This window comes from Musca domestica, unplaced genomic scaffold (assembly GCF_030504385.1).
Source record: "Musca domestica strain aabys unplaced genomic scaffold, Musca_domestica.polishedcontigs.V.1.1 13, whole genome shotgun sequence".
In the NCBI taxonomy this organism is placed as follows: Eukaryota; Metazoa; Arthropoda; class Insecta; order Diptera; family Muscidae; genus Musca; species Musca domestica.
Genome location: NW_026712172.1, coordinates 1,588,836 through 1,607,840, shown reverse-complemented (window position 1 = coordinate 1,607,840; position 19,005 = coordinate 1,588,836). Strand labels below are relative to the sequence as shown.

Sequence of the window (19,005 nt, the reverse complement as noted above, 5' to 3'; positions counted from 1 at the left end):
TTTATATATAATTTGAATTGTCTTTCAATTTTTAGGAAAGGAAAGGTACCTTCAGTTAAGTCAACAGCTTACCGAGAAACAAAATATTTTATATATGTGCGTATTTATCGCTGAACAATGCTTGTATCTACTTTGGAGTCATCTTGATTATTATATGAGATTTTCAACTACAACAAAGACTGTATCAAATGTATACGAGGAATCTGGATACAAAGACGGTACGTAATTCAAATTTTAAAGTAAAACTTGAATTTATAAATTAAAATTGAATATAAATAATGCCGTGTTTTTATTCGTTAGATATTGTTAATGAATATAAGTGTAACAGCGATGATCTGGACAAATTGAAAAAGAAACTTGTATTGGTATTTAATGAAACGTTTTCGAGACAGTTATGTATAACATCTGACACTTTTGAGAACAAGGAAGCACCGTTTAATATTGCCCTCTTGCGTAGAATAAAATCACTTATACAATATTATCCAACTAAATAATTTGATGTTATTAGAATTGTGAAATAAAAATTGATCTACAAATAAAATGTATAATATAAAAAGTATTTCCAATTTAATTTTAGCTATATTTTTGTACCACGAGACAGTAAAAGATATATTATTGATAGTGTTTTATGCATTCCTCTTTTTTTTTTTTTTGTTAATTTCGCTGTTAGAAAACTAGTGTCATAAAATAAACTGACCTAGTAGTTCCACTTCAACTAGCTATTCATTTTTATCTTCTTTTTGTCTTCATTTACCTATGAGAAACCAGTCTGTAAGAAAATGTGTAAAAGATAGGACGTTAACGTCTAGCTAAGTGCACAGATAATTTAATAAGGTAGACTCCTAAATTTAAATTTCTAATTTCTGACTCCTGTCTAGTGGTACTTATGGTTGTAGTAGTGTTGGTTTCTTATCATTGGTACTGCTCTTTTTACAAGGAGACAATACGTTTTTATCTGAACGAAAATAAAATATTTATTCCCCATAACCTTTAAAACAAATGTTCTGTTCCAGAACCTGCAAGAATCCAATAGTTTTGACATTTTTTCGGTAGTTCGTCCTGCAAAACAATACGATGTCAAGTCATTCAAAGCGCTCGTTCCGGATGGTATTTCTATGGTGATATTTTGACTAAATTATGACTAAAAAGTCTCATCTGTTATCTTTGAAAAAGAGCTTCAACACATGTCGTTCATACTGTGAGAGAGCATAAGACTATTCACTTAATTCTCTCACAATACGAAATATTGAGTATTGAATAACGAAACAGTAACTTTGTTTACATTGACATTACCCATCTATTTCATAAAATATAAAAATATAGAACTTAAATAGCGGAAAAATTAATAAATTGTTTTCGAAGTCGAGTGACACTGGCCCAAGATCAATCACAGTGACATCTGCCGGAAGGGATAAATTTTAAAACTATGTAGTCTATACATTTATTTGTGTATGGTAAAAGGGTATTGTGATCCAACGAAGACAAGGTTTACTCCCCAGCTTTAGGGAGAGCCATGGTACAGTTACCAAGGTAATCTCTATTATGTCCCTTAATTGTCAAATTTATATTTCGTAGTTCTTCCTTAAATCTGGGCGTACGCTGGCAAGAGTTTTTCATTAATTTCAGAACAAATATTTTTAACATTTTTCACGCCTTTTAGAGGGTACAAAAGTCAGGTAACAATATTATCTAAAACAGAAAACTAAAATAATAGTCGGGTAAGTCATGTAGGACTTAATTGTCTGATGGTTGAATGACCATCGCCCGCCCGCACTCTTTGTTTGCTACAATACAGGTAAAAGGTTCTCATCTCTCATATTCATCTTATCTCGAATTGGCATTAAATGCGTTACAAGAAGTTGACAGTGTAAGTATTCGTTTCACTATAGAATTGATATAGCAGATATTGTCAAGGTTTTGGCAATATTTCTCAGCTGATAGTTCTGCGGATATGATCCTTAAAGGCGGACTTAAACTAAAACCGCATATGAAGCATACACAAGAACTAACACTGCCGAAAACGTTTCCTAAAGATAGATGGTTTGAAATATTTATCATTATATGCTTTAGTCCAAGAGCAGATAAATGAATTTGGTACTCCTGAGATATGGAATGTAAAACTATTTTTACGTGCCAAGAAACGCCGAAAATATAGGAACTCATATAATTTTAGTAAAATCTGCCACTTGTCATACGAAAATATTTTAAACATGAAAATAGATTTTATTTGAAAGGAAAGGGTTGGCACTGCCACTTGTCATACGAAAATATTTTAAACATGAAAATAGATTTTATTTGAAAGGAAAGGGTTGGCATATTCAATTTAGTATATGAGTTTGCCTTTTTTATTTGGCTATGGGGAGAGCTTTCTTGATTGATCACCAACTTGAATTACGGAATAAACGCAGCACAGCAAATTTCCAAAGTGTTCGATAAAAAATATTCCCAAATAAAATATTAAATTCAATACAAAACAAAAAAGGGCTTAGCTACGATCGTCCGTTTCGTTTGCTTAAGTGTCCGTCCGTCGGTTAGTCGCTTTTTCGTAATTTCCAACAGTGCTGGTTTCTCAGTGTGTGTAATAATTCTCTTCAAGAATATTACACTCATAATACATTTGCACATATTCGCTCTTTTTTACGATATACGCGTAAACAGAAAAAGTGTGGTGCAAATAAATAAGCAGTGATCTGTGATTTACATTGTTATTGTGATTGGTGCTTTGTGTTTTTCAACACAAAAGAGAAATAAAATAACAATAACAACATACCAGTGGTTAATACAACAACAACAATACGATCACATATCAGTACTGTGTACCACATCGTGTAATAGGTGTGTTCAGTACAAAAAGTGAAAATTGTTTATTAGGTCAGTTCGGGCCAAAATTTTAAAATATTTCTTTTTCATGAATTTTAATTTTTCTTAAAAGTTCTAACGGTTCTGTTGGAAATTAATTATTTCGTTATTGAATACACCCTACATTCGGTCGATTTGTATCTATCTTAAAAGCTTCGCCTAAAAAGTAAAATCCTTTGTTTGGGTCTTGCAATTGTTAGTTTTCGCTAACAAATAAAATCATTTACTTGAAATTTTCTACCAAAATTACAATTTTTTTTTATTTTATTTGATTTTCATCCAGTAAACTTTTTTATTATTCAAGATGTCACATTCTACACTTGATTATTTTATCAGATCAACTGATGCTATCATTCAATTCGAAGGCAACTTCAATGCTCTTCGAGATGAAGATATGGATATTTACATTATTGAAATTCAATCTTCTGAAGCTAAGTCTTTATTGGATAAAGTGAAAGATACGTATGTCAAAAGCCTTACTTCTATTAAATTTGCTGGCGAGGACCAAGAAACCGACCTCGAATCAGCACAAAGTAAATATAATGCTGCGTTTAAGGGATATGTCAACGTCATTGCATCAACAAATAGAAAATTGGATCAGCTTCGTGCTTCGCAAAAGCCCTCCAATTCTTCTTCCTCCAATCTATACGTTCAAACTCTGATCATTTATCCCAAACAAATCCTCCATAGAATTTGAATTCTAACTTTTGTAGTACTCTTAGAAGAGATGCCTCCCTCCTGATGACATTCTCTCGTTGTCTGGTGCTTCACAAGTTTCTGGTCAATTGAAGTTTTCTCTTCAAATGACAATGTTATGCATAGTTTAAATCTTCCGCCTTGCGGTATTGATGTTTTTATGGTGATTTTCTTTCTTGGCCTACATTCAGGGATCTTTTTTCGGCGGATTATGTCAACAACAGCCGCCTTAGTAACTGAAAAAAAAACTAGTGGTGAAGCAAAAGATGTAATATCAAAGTTCCCTTTGACGCATAGAAGTTTTGAGTTAGCGTGGCAAGTATTGAAGGAATCATATTACAATGTCCGCATATTAATTAACAATCAGCTTAAATTACTTTTTGATCTTCGGGTTCTTGACAATTTAGTCATATACGGATTTAAAAAATCTTCAGCGGGCAATCAATGGATGCATATCGGCTATCAAGATCTACGATGTTTCTACAAACGATTGGGATCCCATTTTGACCTAAAAACACCGTCTCATAGTGGGAACAGACTACCAAGAACAAATTGGCATTGTCATCTTGGAAGGATTTGGATCATTTCCTTACGGAACGGATTCAAACCCTTACGTGCCTTCGAGATATTCGTGGCATAGATTCCTCTAGAAAATGTGTAAAGAAGGTGCGAGCTCATTTTACGAAGACAGTTAGAGTGTGCGTTCTCTGCCCGAAATTGGTTCATCCTTTGCGTTTGTGTCCAGAATTCAAAAAAAAATATCAGTAGAAGGTCGCTTTTCAGTATTCAAACGGTTCAATTGTTGTATTAATTGTCTTACGATTGGTCATGAGGTCAAAAATATGTAATTAATCATAATCGCGGTAAATGCAACAAGCGGCATCACACCCTTTTACATCGATGTCCAATCCTGCAGTTCCCGTTCCATCAACGACTTCTTCGAGGTCGATTTCAAACCAACCTTCTTCCCAATCTAGCAATGCGAATTCAAATCTTCCCTCGACTTCGTCAGGTGTATCGCACTTTGCCAATAGGCAAGTGTATCACATTTCGCACAACAAAAATGTTATTTTAGGTACCAGCTTCCTTCATTACAGAAAACTTACATCGTCGTCTCGGTATTTCTACTACGTCGACACAAGCTACTATTTCTGGCATTTACCAAACCTTGTCCACAACATCAAGAAAATTGTGTTCGTTATGCATAGGTTCTCCTATCGATACATCAATATTCATGGAATTGTCAGCATTAGTGGTTCCCGCTATTTCTGGCAATTTACCATCTTTTTCACTTGGTGACTTAATTTCCCGTTTGGCTGATAGAAATTTCTTTGAATCTAGATCAGTTGATCTACTCCTAGGCGCTGATTTATATCCTATAATTCTTCTTCGAGGAATTCAATCCAACATTTTGGGGTCATTAATGACTCAAAATACTGTTTTTGGCTGGATAATTACAGGTCCAATTCCCTCTTCCACCATAACGGTATTACCTACCACACTAAATTATTCCGAAGATAATCTTAACAACACACTTCTTTCGGGAATTGGAAGAACCTCCAAAGCTCGCAATTCTGTCTCCTTCGGAAAAGTTTTGTGAGGAAAATTACAAAAGTACAACGTGTCGGGACTCAGATGGCAGATATATTGTCAAACTTCCGATTATACCAGAATTCTCAGGTCAGCTTGGTCATTTCAGGACCAATTGTTTACGTCAATTTTTCCGTAATGAGGCTTCCCTCATTAGAAAACCACAAATTAAAACCATTTACGATGGGGTGGTCCGAGAATATTTAGAATTAGACCACATGAGACTGGTTTCGACTTCGTCAGCAAGTTCTACGGTTTGCTATCTACCTCACCTTCCGGTTATTAATCCGGATAAACAAACAACTAAATTGCGTGTGGTTTTCAATGCCTCAAACAAGACTTCTAATGGAAATAGTCTAAATGATATTCTTTATGTCGGTCCAACTCTTCAGTTGGATTTAGACCTCCTTATTCTAAGATGGAGACTTTTCAAATTTGTTTTTAACTGCGACATAACACAAATGTACAGACAAATTAGAGTAGATCCTGCTCACACCCCCCTCCAAAGAATTGTTTTTCGGGATTCTCCCAACAAGCCGATTCAAGACTTTGAACTTCAAACAGTAACGTTCGGAGTAAATTGTGCTTCATATCTTGCCATTCGGACTTTACTGCAATTGGCGATGACACAGAAAATGAATTTCCATTAGCTGCACATATCCTGCGGAAGTGCATGTACGTAGATGAAGTCTTAACCGGCTATCACGATTTGGAGATAGCGCACAATACTAGAGACCAACTAATTGGTGCCCTATCTTCCACAAAATTTGAATTACGTAAATGGACAGCCAATGATCGCAGTATTTTACAACCACTTCCTTCAGATCATCTTTACGATGCTTAGCTTCTAACTTTCGTAGAAGCTAGCAGTTCAAAACCGCTTGGTATTCGTTGGAATGCACAGCTGAACCATTTTTATTTTAGTGTAAACGCGCAGGAACATCATTCCAAATATACTAAACGGGAAGTTTTGTCAACTATCACAAAATTATTTGATCCAGTTGGATGGCTAGGACCAGTTATAGTGGTCGCAAAAATAATTATGCAACATATTTGGCTCAAAAACATTGGCTGGGATGATTCGCTTCCGTCTTCAACGGAACGCGAATGGCAGAAATTCGTTGAATCCTATCTTGACGTCAATTCGATTTCTATTTCCATGCTTGCTCTTATTAGGATTGTAATATTAAAAACGTTACTGAACGTCTCATTACGTGTTATATATGTGATAACTATATGCATCTGAAATGCGCTGGTTTTAATGGCAGACAATTCGACTTTATAACTGATAAATCTAAAGGACTCCGCTGGTCCTGTTTGGATTGTAGAGATTTAGAGATAAATTTTTATCGTCTTTTTAAGGACATTAAAGCTGAAATTCTGAACCTTAAAAAAAGTTTTAACTCTGTATCACAAAATTTCGATATAATTGAAAAAATGGTTAAAACCTTTGAATTTTTAGATGTGTCTCCTAAAAGAAAAAAGTCCGCTAGCGTTATTAGTACTCTTGGCGTTATTAGTAACTCTTAATAAGTTTAAATTCTCCTACTGTGGTTAACCCCCCTTCTGAGAAATATGCTCAATGCAGTAGTGACTCACATCCGACTGTTCCTGCACCGAACGTTAGTTCTTGCACTGAAGTGAATAAAACCTCATCAACCTCATTTGCAGAAAATATCCCCAATCCACCTACTATCGTAGTAAATGATTCACATTTAAACCCTACAGTTGCTCTAAATGAAGACTTTAATCAACCGCTTTCTAATCAGTTAGTTGTTGTTGCGCCTCGTAAAACTGTATTTTTATCTAGGCTGCACCAAAATACTTCAACTGATGATATTCGTAAATACCTTAAATCTAAAATAACCGATCTGTCAGATAACGATATAAATGTATTAAAATTTGACGACGTGAAATTTCCTCTTTTAAAATAAATGTGCCTTACAAAATATTAAATACTATTGTCAGTAACTCGGTTTGGACCGATGGTGCCTTAGTGAAGGAATTTGTTTTCAGAGAACGTACAAAAACCCCTAGATCTGTGAATATTCCAACAGTATCAAAAAACTAAATGATGTCATATCTATACTATATCAGAATGTATGAGGTCTTAACACTAAAATGAGTAATGTTTTCCTTAAAAGTGTATTCTGTGAACATAAAATAATTGTTTTTACTAAAACTTGGCTCAAACCTGATATTCTTGATACAGAAATATTTCCCGATAATTATCTTATTTTCAGAAAGGATAGGTTGAATAAAAAAGGTGATGGAGTTCTGATTGCAGACCACCACTCGATTCCTTCGGAAGCTGTCGATATTTTTTCGACCCAAATAATGAATTTGTTTGTGCAAAGCTAATATTCTTTGGTAATACAATATATATAACCTGCTCATATATTACACCCAATTTGAAACTTACTTAAATCACGCTGGTCTTTTTGGAAAAGTTCCCTCTTTGCTTACAGATTTGCATGGGTGATTTTAATCTTCCTAATGTTTCTTGGGTCTCGGGTGATAATAAATTAGATTATGTACCCTCCACTTAGCAAGTTGTACTCGACGCTTTTTGGGATAAGATTTTTGAACTTTGTTTATACCAAGTAAATTTTATATTCAATGATAACGAACGACTCCTACATTTAATTTTCTCATCTTCCTTAAATATTTCGCTTTGCAGAAGTCCGCCGTTTGTTATTCCTGAGGATACACATCATCCAACGCTCCTTTTAAACCTTGAATTGAGGAACACTCTGTCCAACACTACCGTTATTAATACTTTATTTAGTAGGCGTAATTTTGCGAAGTCCAATATACCCCTACTACGCTCTCTTACATTGATTCATGTGTTTCTAAATTTTTGAACAGCTCAATTTCGCTCTAAATAGCTCCGTACCTATGGCAAAACACCAAGGCCCTGCTTGGTTTACACCTACATTAAGACGTCTACGCAATATTAAAAATAGACTTTTTAAAAATTTCAAAAAATCTAACACGGCCGTAAATTATTCAAAAAATTCCATGGCAAGAAACAGATATAATTCGTAAAACTACAAATGTTATTCTCAGCATTTAGCCTAAATGCGGCAGAATTTATTAAACAATCCTAAGAATTTCTTTACATTTGTAAACTCCAAAAGGAGAGCTCAAAAATTTCCCTCCAGCATGAAACTTGGTAGTAAAGAGTCTTCAGACAATCTTGAAATTGCAAATTTATTTGCTTACTTTTTTCAGTCTTTCTATACCCAGGTCACATCTAGAGGCCCTTGCGAAATTCATACCACTATATTGATTCACTTTCCCTGCATTATCTTAACCGAAGACGAAGTCTTAAAGGGTTTAAAGACATTACGCTTCTCATTTTCCCGAGGCCAGGACGGTGTTCCAACCTATATTTTAAAATATTGTGCTGGAGAATTATACTTACCTTTGACTAAAATATTTAATTACTCCTTGAAAATAGGTTATTTTTCAAGCTTCTGGAGATCGAGTTTTGTTATTCCACTTCATAAATCAGGCAATAGACGTTTCATAGATAACTATAGATGTATTGCTAAGTTAAGTGCCATTTCTAAACTTTTTGAACTCTTACACTGCCTTTACACGGTGCAATTTTTAGCTGGCATTTTTATCAATTCTCTTTTAAAATTTCTGCGTAAATCTTCGCGCCTTTACACGGTGGCATTTTACGATATTAGTGCTTGGCATTTTTTCTGACATTTTATTTTATTCAGTATTTCGTATAGAGCTGTATTGTTGTGCTAATTGTTTGTAACAGATATTTATAAAGAAGTGATTTAGAATTAAATGTGTGAATCTAAAGAAGTAATTATGGAAAAAGTTATTGAGGTGTTAAATATTGCAGTGGAAAGCTCAGATTTCAGTAATGAGCTTGATGTCGGCATTGTTTTGGGGCTATTAGAGTGTTGTGAAACAGTGGCCAATATGCCTAATCAATACCAAAGGAAGCAGTGGATAAAACCATGGAAACAGGAGCGACAGAACAGAGGATCATTTTCCATGCTAATGAGAGGGCTGTCGTCCGATGTGTCTTAATTTTTTGCATACATTCGTATTAATTTTCGTATAATTCACTATACAATTCAATCACTAAACACATCACATCACAAAAAAAGAAACGCATAAAAAATTACAATAAAGAAACGATATGAAATGTCAAAATCATAAAAAATTCGGAAGAAGCAAAAAGAGAAATGCAAAGAAAATGGCATGTACCCCTGTGCGGTGGCTTATCGTGCCATTTTTTCTTCTATCCTTGTTTCTCTACACCTTTTACCAACAAAAAAATGGCATGGTTAAAAAATGCCACCGTGTAAAATCAGTGTTAGTCTCACGTCGGATGTGACATTTTATAAAAAGCATAATATCACCTTTTCAGCATGGTTTTTTGAAAGACAGATCTACTATTTCTTATCATTAAGAATTTGTGTGCCATGTTCGCAACGGATTTATAAATAAACAACAAACTGACGCTATTTATACAGACTTCAGTAAAGCCTTTGATACCGTAGTGCATAAGCTTTTGCCATATAAACTCGATACTATGGGTTTTCCGACTGCTCTATTAGGCCGGATTTCATCATACTAGGAGGTTCGTTTCAAAAAGTTATTTTTAATGATTCGTTTTCAAAAATCTTGTTGTTTCTTCTGGCGTACCTCAAGGTAGTTATTTGGGTCCTTTAATTTTTGTTCGGTATCTTAATGATCTCCCGGATCACATTCGATTCTCTAAAACACTAATGTATGCTGATGATGTGAAGCTTTACATGCATATAAATTCCCTTGACTATTCGACTTTCTTACAGTACGATTTACATTCCCTTGTGAACTGGTGCAGTGCCAACGGTATATCCCTTAATCTTAAGAAAGGCAAAAAAATTTCCCTGTCTAGATCTCAGCCAATACATTCTAACTACTTTATCGGTTCATACAAATTAGAAAACTGTTGATTCCTTTGCTGACCTCGGTGTTATTTTAGATCCTACTACGTTTTCATTTACATATTGACTCATGTGTTGATAACGCCAAATCTTTATTAGGTTTCATAAAACGCTGGTCTAAAGAGTTCGATGATCCATATGTCACCAAAAGATTATTTGTGAGCTTAGTTCGCCCACTATTAGAGTACGGATGTATTCTGCGGAGTCCTTTTTATAAAAGTTATTCAGATAAAGTCGAATAAGTTCAAGTTCATTTCCTGATTTTTGCTCTACGGGGCCTCAACTGGAACCCGTCAGAATTACTTCCGCCTTATGAAAATCGTTTACTGTTAATTGATCTCCCAACACTTGAAAGGAGACGGTTTATGCTAAGAGCGTTATTTATTATCAAATTAACACGCGGTTTAATTGATTCTCATTTTTTAATTGGCGAAGTTACTTATAATATTCTTTCCCATAGAACTCGTAATTTCGAACCGTTAAAATTATATCTCGCAAGAACTAATTTCGCAATCAGTAACCTATTAATGCCATGTTTACGTTAGAACTTTTTGTAGGGTTAACCTACTTTGAGAGGATTTATTTGAAGTATAAGTAATGGATATGACAATTGTAATCCAAATCCAGTCGGTTAACCCATTTATATATAAACGTACTGTAAGATCCTTATGTGTAATCTACAATAGTCTATGTAATAGTATTTGTTTAAGTAATTCGTTGAACGCTATTAAAAGATCTATTCTCCACATGTGATTGTATATGTTTACTTACCTTCCTCCCTTAAATATTCGTTGTAGACCCCATAAAGCATATGTATTCACAATCAGCATAAAATTCTAAGTCGATTTAACGATGTCTGTCTGTCTGTCTGTTGAAATCACGATACAGGCCACATTATTTGACTTAGATTGCCAAAATTTAGCAGAGCAATTTGTATTGTGTCTAGGATGGTTGGTATTGAAAATTAGATATATCGGTCCACGTTTTGGCATAGTCTCTATATAACGGTAGGTTAAAATGTATGTATAGGTCCACGCTTTGAAATAGCCCCCATATAAAGGTAACTCCCGATATTCGGTACTTTGATTATTTTTGCCACATTTTTTCACGGATTTGTCTAAAAATTGGTATTTGTTGGCCATTATGGGTTCGAGCTCCGGTGGCGAAACATCGCATGCATAGGTCCACCAATCGGTGTAGCCCCCATATAACGGTACCTCCCGAAATTCGGTATTTTGATGATTTTTGGCGCATTTTTTCAGTGATTTGTCTGAAAATTGGTATTTGTTGTTGTTGTAGCAGTAGTACATGCAAGTGTTTTGCTTTCTGCTAATCTGGTTCCAGCTCCAGATTTAGAAATTCGGCTACTTTAATGGGCTGTAGCCAGAGATCTTCTGGAGTGAGTTGGGTATGTTTGGCTATGCAATTAAATAGGCGCAGCGTATTGTGCGGGCCTATATCACACACCGGGCAAGCGTCACGAACATCTTCATCAATTTGTGCCCAATACGAATTGAGACGACTACACCATCCTGAACGTAATTGCGCCAAAACTACCCTGGTTTGTCAAGGCAGCTGACGTTCTTCGGCTGCAATGGATGGGGGTGGACTCCGAGGACGGCGTTCGTTTTATAATTGCTAATAGCATCTGCGACTGCGTCTGTATGAATGCCATTCAAACCTGCCTGATAGGCTTCTTGATCTAGAGGTTCTCTCTTGTAGCGCTGGACCTCCCTCTCTAGATCATGTATGTCCTTCCTGACACGCCTGGGTGGAGGAGATTTATCCACCATATGATGGTTGGGATGACTCTCACGTTAACACCCAAGCAGGTACTGCAACGAATGCATATGATTATGCTGACGTAAGGGAAGGACTTTCGTCTCCTCATGTAGATGGTCCACTGGTGTCATGAGAAGGCACCCTGTCGCAGTTCTCAGGGCAGCGTTCTGGCAGGTCTGGATGTGCTTCCACTGCGTAGCACTAGTATTCGCAGACCACACTGGAGCCGCATAGCTGACCACAGACCGACCTATCGCGTTGTAAAAGGTCAACAAGGTTTCTTTATCCGCACCCCAAGTGCTGCTGGCTAGCGCCTTAAGGACCTTGTTCCCTTTCTCGTCTTGTCGCAGATAGCTGTGGCTTGCGCGGATGACTTGAACATGCTGTCGAATGTGACCCCCAGAATCTTGGGGTAGTTCGTTGTCGGTATTAGATTCCCCTCGACCTGCACATTCAGCTGTGTTCTCATCTCCGCAGACCATGTGTTAAAGAGTGTGGCCGTTGATTTCGTGGCGTATATTTTCATATTCCTCGCGTGGAAGTATGCGCAAAGCTCCGCGAGATAGGGATTCAGCCTTTCACATATATCTGCATACGTTACGATCTCTATGCCGTCTGGAGGGCGAGGAATTCGGGAAAGGTAGAGGTTAAACAGTTCCGGAGATATCACCCCACCTTGGGAACTCCCTGTTTCACTCTACGGGCTTTGGACTTCTTGTTCCGGAATTCCGCGTACGACTGGCGTCCACACATATAGTTGATTATCCAACGTTTCAAACTTGGCCGGAGGGTAGTTCTCTGTACGTCCTCAAACAGTATGACATGATCGACCGTATGAAATGCCTTTGATATGTCAAGGGCTACCAACACTGTTCTGTCACACGGCCTGTTCTGGTTCAGTCCTCTACTAATATGTGTGGAAATGGCGTGTAGTGCTGTTGTGGACGGAATCCGTGCTGATGGTTGACAACTGTATAGCTTCCTCTAATGCTAGGGAGGAGTAAAGCCTCAAGAGTCTTGGCTACTGGCGACAAAAGCGAAATCGGCCTGTACGATTCGCCTTTACTGCCATCCGTGAATGGCTTCAATAGCGGGACCACCCGGCCCATTTTCCAGGTTTGGGCACTATGTGGGAGGCTGGCGACAAATTGAGAACTTTCATTAAGTACTCGACTCCCGGTTTATACAGCTGTTTCAACAGTACCATTGAGATTCCGTCCGGGCCCAACGCATTGGATGACTTAGTGTTACGGATGACATTTGCAACATCACCCATCGTAAAATCTTTTGGTTCCTCCTCGGCGGGAAGAGATCTGATACGACGTAGTACTCTCCGCTTCGCCCTGTCACTCTCGGGGTGCTCGACAAATTGTCGGTTTAAATACTCTGCTCGCCTCTTCGGATCAGTCACCGTTACGTCGTTAAAAGTGATTGAGGTCTTATCATCCTTTTTTCCACAGCTTACTCATATCGGTTCCAATGTTGCAACACTTCAGATGGTCTATCCACTTTTTCCACTTATGCTCCTGTACCAAACGGTTGACTTCCACTGTCAAATCACTTATTCTAGGATCAGTAGGTTTGGTACGACGCTCGTTTGCAAATCCCGCTGCCTCTGCTGAGAAGTTTGGTCTTATCGACCAGCAAGCGGCTGCTGCTTTGTTGATGATGATTCGGAAAATCTTGCAACTCTACCTCGGCAGTTCCACACTTGACTGCTACCCCCATATATTCCATGTATAGGTCACTAGAGACTAGCTCAAGCGAGATAGGTCTGTACTGAACAGAATGGTGTAACAGCATCCACCTGCGATACTTCCTTAGTACGTTGTAACCATAACAAGGTTTATAGGCTGCAATTTTCATTCATCGTGGTTTCCGCTGCGATCTTAATATTCCTCCGATTCTTATATTCCACTATCCCATCTTTTTTGCCTTGGAGTCCGTTGCAATTGCATTGCAAAAACGATGCACAATCCAGAGTTAGAACAGTAACTTGTGGCGTTAGATACTGCGGTGTTGATTGCTGTTCTGGATACTGCGGTGGAGTTCCATACTCCGACAACCCTCTGATGAGAACGACGAAGAAGTGCGGCGACTACGTTACTGCAGCACCTCGCAACATAATCCCAATTTCTGGGGTCTTCCTCAATCCAGACACGGACCAATAAAATTCGGAGCTAGAATTCCAGGATATGCTGCTCCCAATGCAGAAAAGTAAACAAACACAAACATGTGCATACTGGATTGGCAGCCGTTGGCCGAAACTGGGATGTTATTGTTTCGGTTCAATCCAGTATCGTAGAACCCGCTGCGGTAGGACTGGTGGTGAGTGGTTGGAAATTTAAATGAATTGTTGGTGTGATATATAGGTAGGTAATCCTACGCATGGTAATGGGTAATGTTGTTGTTGAGAGCAATAAGAAATAAAAAGGGAACAAACTATGTCTCAACAAAGCAGTACATTTGTTGTGGATTATTACTTTATTCTACAACAAATAAATGTACGCTATTACACTTGTTTTCAAAAATATCGATATTTCACATTACTTATATTTCTTGTTTAATGGTAACGTCTATATTAGAAAAGGCGGTATGTCATTGACATTCCCTCTTGCACTATTCTGAAATATGGTAGTGTTACCCTTATTATGTTATCACATCCTAGGATGATGTCGCATGTACTGTCCATTTCCTTCAATAGATCCAAAACATCTCTGAGTTCGGGTCTTCGTAGGGCACCACAACTTTATGTCAGACACCTTATCCACCACAGAAGTGAATCTTCCTCATCCCAAAGCTTGAGCAGTCCCCCTCGACTTCTTAGATAGGTTATTGTGTTCAATACGTGGGTATGGAAAACATTACAGAAAACTTACAGCGTCGTCTCGGAATTTTTACTACGTCGACACAAGCTACTATTTCTGGCATTTACCAAACCTTGTCCACAACATCAAGAAAATTGTGTTCGTTATGCATAGGTTCTCCTATCGATACATCAATATTCATGGAATTGTCAGCATTAGTGGTTCCCGCTATTTCTGGCAATTTACCATCTTTTTCACTTGGTGACTTAATTTCCCGTTTGCCAAATATTCGTTTGGCTGATAGAAGTTTGTTTGAATCTATATCAGTTAATCTACTCCTAGGCGCTGATTTATATCCTATAATTCTTCTTCGAGGAATTCAATCCAACATTTTGGGGTCATTAATGGCTCAAAATACTGTTTTTGGCTGGATAATTACAGGTCCAATTCCCTCTTCCACTATAACGGTATTACCTACAACAATAAATTATTCCGAAGATAATCTTAACAACACACTTCTTTCGGGAATTGGAAGAACCTCCAAAGCTCGCTATCCTGTCCTTCGGAAAAGTTTTGTGAAGAAAATTACAAAAGTACAACGTGTCGGGACTCAGATGGCAAATATATTGTCAAATTTCCCATTATACCAGAATTCTCAGGTCTGCTTGGTCATTTCAGGACCAATTGTTTACGTCAATTTTTCCGTAATGAGGCTTCCCTCATTAGAAAACCACAAATTAAAACCATTTACGATGGGGTGTTCCGAGCATATTTAGAATTAGACCACATGAGACTGGTTTCGACTTCGTCAGCGAGCTCTACGGTTTGCTATCTACCTCATCATTCGGTTATTAATCCGGATAAACAATCAACTAAATTGCGTGTAGTTGTCAATGCCTCAAACAAGACTTCTAATGGAAATAGTCTAAATGATATTCTTTATGTCGTCCCAACTCTTCAGTTGGATTTAGTCCTCCTTATTCTAAGATGGAGACTTTTCAAATTTGTTTTTAACTGCGACATAACACAAATGTACAGACAAATTAGAGTAGATCCTGCTCACACCCCCTCCAAAGAATTGTTTTTCGGGATTCTCCTAACAAGCTGGTTCAAGACTTTGAACTTCAAACAGTAACGTTCGGAGTAAATTGTGCTTCATATTTTGCCATTCGGACTTTACTGCAATTGGCCGATGACACAGAAAATGAATTTCCATTAGCTGCACATATCCTGCGGAAGTGCATGTACGTAGATGATGTCTTAACCGGCTATCACGATTTGGAGACAGCGCACAATACTAGAGGCCAGCTAATTGGTGCTCTATCTTCCGCAAAATGGACAGCCAATGATCGCAGTATTTTACAACCACTTCCTTCAGATCATCTTTACGACGCTTAGCTTCTAACTTTCGTAGAAGCTAGCAATTCAAAACCGCTGGGTATTCGTTGGAATGCACAGCTGCACCATTTTTATTTCAGTGTAAACGCGCTGGAACATCATCCCAAATATACTAAACGGGATGTTTTGTCAACTATCGCAGAATTATTTGATCCAGTTGGATGGCTAGGACCAGTTATAGTGGTCGCAAAAATAATTATGCAACATATTTGGCTCGACAACATTGGCTGGGATGATTCGCTTCCGTCTTCAACGGAACGCGAATGACAGAAATTCGTTGAATCCTGTCTTGACGTCAATTCGATTTCTATTCCTCGTTGGGTCCAATATTCTCCGAATTCCCGAATCGAACTTCATGTCTTTTCTGATACCTCAGAAAAGGCATACGCGGGGGTAGCTTACATACGTGTTTTAAATTCAAATGGCACCATCTTCACAAATCTGCTCTCATGCAAAACAAAAGTAGCTCCGCTCAAATCTATTTCCTTACCGCGATTAGAATTATGCGGTGCAGTACTGGCATCCGAACTTCTAAAAGGCATTCTAAACGAGGTTGATATTTCTTTTAACAAAATTTATTGCTGGACAGATTCAACAATTGGCTTCAAAAAACGCCATCAACATGGTCTACTTTCGTAGCAAATAGGGTCTGTCGTATTCAGGAGAATGTTGGGCAAAATCAGTGGTTCCACGTTCGGTCTGGGGACAATCCTGCAGACTTAGGCAGTCGGGGGCTTTCTCCTTCGGAGTTGGCTTCATCACAAATTTGGTGGCATGGGCCACAATGGCTAGGTCTTGATAGTTCAAATTGGAATATTTAAAACGTTTCGCTTGATGCTGTTGTCAAAATTCGCCCAGTTAAAAGTCATGTAACTTTTATACAAAACTATGAAGATATCTTAAATCGATTCTCTTTCATAGATTCGGCGCTCCGCGCCATTGCATGTATTCTAAGGTTTTTCTATAATACACATTCTCCTTATCGTGGCAAATTTCAGTTCGAAGGCTCCACCCCCACTAATTCTGAAATTCAAGCATTCAAATTCCGACTGGCTGCTTTAGCTCAAAAATCATTTTATGCTAAGGAATACTATGCGTTGCTACATAAAAAGCCACTCTATTCATAGAGTTCAATCTTATCTTTAAATCCATTTCTGGAGAAAAAGGGGTAATGCGTTTAAACGGACGCCTTGCACAGTATCCAACTCTTTCCACTTCTGAACGTGATACAATTTTGTTACCATATCATAGTAGATTCGCAAAACTTTTGTTGGAACAGATTCACATAGAGTCAAAGCACGGAGGAAACCAATTAATGCTTCGCATTCTGCGTCTGGAATATTCGATTCCTCGTGCCACTTCGTTGATTAGAACAATAATAAGACAGGTATCGATTTCGCTGAACCATTTAATATCGAATCCTTTAAAGTTAGATATTGCAAAATTACAAAAGATTATGTTTGCGTTTTTTGTGTGCTTTTCTACGAAAGCAATTCATTCGATTTATCCACGGCAACCTTTTTTGCAGTCTTTTACAGGTTCATTTCACGCCGTGGATGTCCCAAGACTATATTCTCGGATAATGGTACCAATTTCGTTGGTGCATCTCGAGAGTTGGAACGAGAATTTACACTGACGTTGAATCGTGAACCGGTATCAAAAACTAAAAGCGCTCTCTCAAAAATTCTGCCTTCGGTGGAAAGATGAATATTTAAAGAGCCTCCACGATCGCTATAAGTGGAAATTTTCGCAACTCGATATTCAAACGGATGATTTAGTAGTTCTTCGACATGAACAACTATCTCCTACTTCGTGGAAACTCGGTCGCGTCGTAAAAGTCTATCCGGGAATCGACGGTCTTTTTAGTGTCGCGGACGTGAAAACGGAAAACGGCATCGTAAAATGACCCGTAGTTAAGTTTGTCATTCTGACCGACCATGAATAGATAGGTGTTCTCTCTTTACCGAGCCATCTCTATTTTTTTTCGCAGATATGGAAAACTTGAGCACGATGTCCGCTTCTTTCCCAATTGTGTATGACAACATCCCTATGTCAGATGAAGAAAGAGAATTTGAAGAGCCTCCATTAGGATCACAATACTCTGACATAAGAAAAATCACCGAAGCTCCTAATCAGGACTCTGCTCCAGGTCTTCAAGCCTGCCAAAACCAGCTCATCGGCTGAGAAGAAGATGGTTGCTTCTCCCCATCGGGAGAATAGCACAGCAACTGTGGCTCTTCCCAGCACCACATCGGTTGAATTGCACGGCAACTGTTGTGTCCAATCCCTGTGTATGCGACGATGCACGAAGTGCAACAAAACCCACCACATCCTTCTCCACTCCAACCAAACGCCAATCGTCCAATCTATTTCGTCCGCTAAAAGAAAGACCTCTGTTAAACGTCCGTCTGTCCACTCTCATCCGATATCGTCCGCCCTTCGGGTGCTGTCCGTCCGATGGTTCAGTCCATACAACCCATTGTGACAACAATGGTGTTACAAATTGTGCTCCCGGATCGAAAAGAACCAGTTCGAGCGCTATTGGATCCGTGTGCTGGACATAGTCGTATTTGCTCCACGCTGACTAGTAAACTCCAGTTCAGCTCCTTAAACGTTGGCCATGATTTGTTCTGCTAACTGACTTTACAGTTTTGTCACGACCAGACGGAGCTGCTTGGTGTATCCGCACTTAGCATGCCTCTGAGACATGTGGTCACACCTGCGCCATCTGCTCCAAACCTAATAAAGCACCACTATGCTGAGATGCAACTAGCAGATCCCGAATTCTACAAGTCCGCTCACATCGCACTAATTCTTGGTCCCGATGTGCCTTCGAAGGTTATTAAATTTCAAACACATTCGAGTCCAGGGTTCCCCTGGGCTCAACTTACTATCTTTGGTTAGGTGGTATC

The 19,005-nt window shown here is 38.2% G+C and overlaps 1 protein-coding gene across 1 annotated transcript in view; it reads left to right on the top strand.

Moving 5' to 3' along the window:
* LOC101888321 (nuclear pore complex protein Nup205) overlaps positions 1–559 on the top strand; it is a 108,617-nt gene extending 108,058 nt beyond the window's left edge. The window contains exons 13-14 of the mRNA XM_059118486.1: positions 36–218; positions 301–559. Of these exons, the coding sequence (XP_058974469.1) occupies positions 36–218; positions 301–494 (377 nt within the window). The 3' untranslated portion in view covers positions 495–559. The remainder of the gene's footprint in view (positions 1–35; positions 219–300) is intronic.
* The last annotated feature ends 18,446 nt before the right edge of the window (positions 560–19,005 follow it).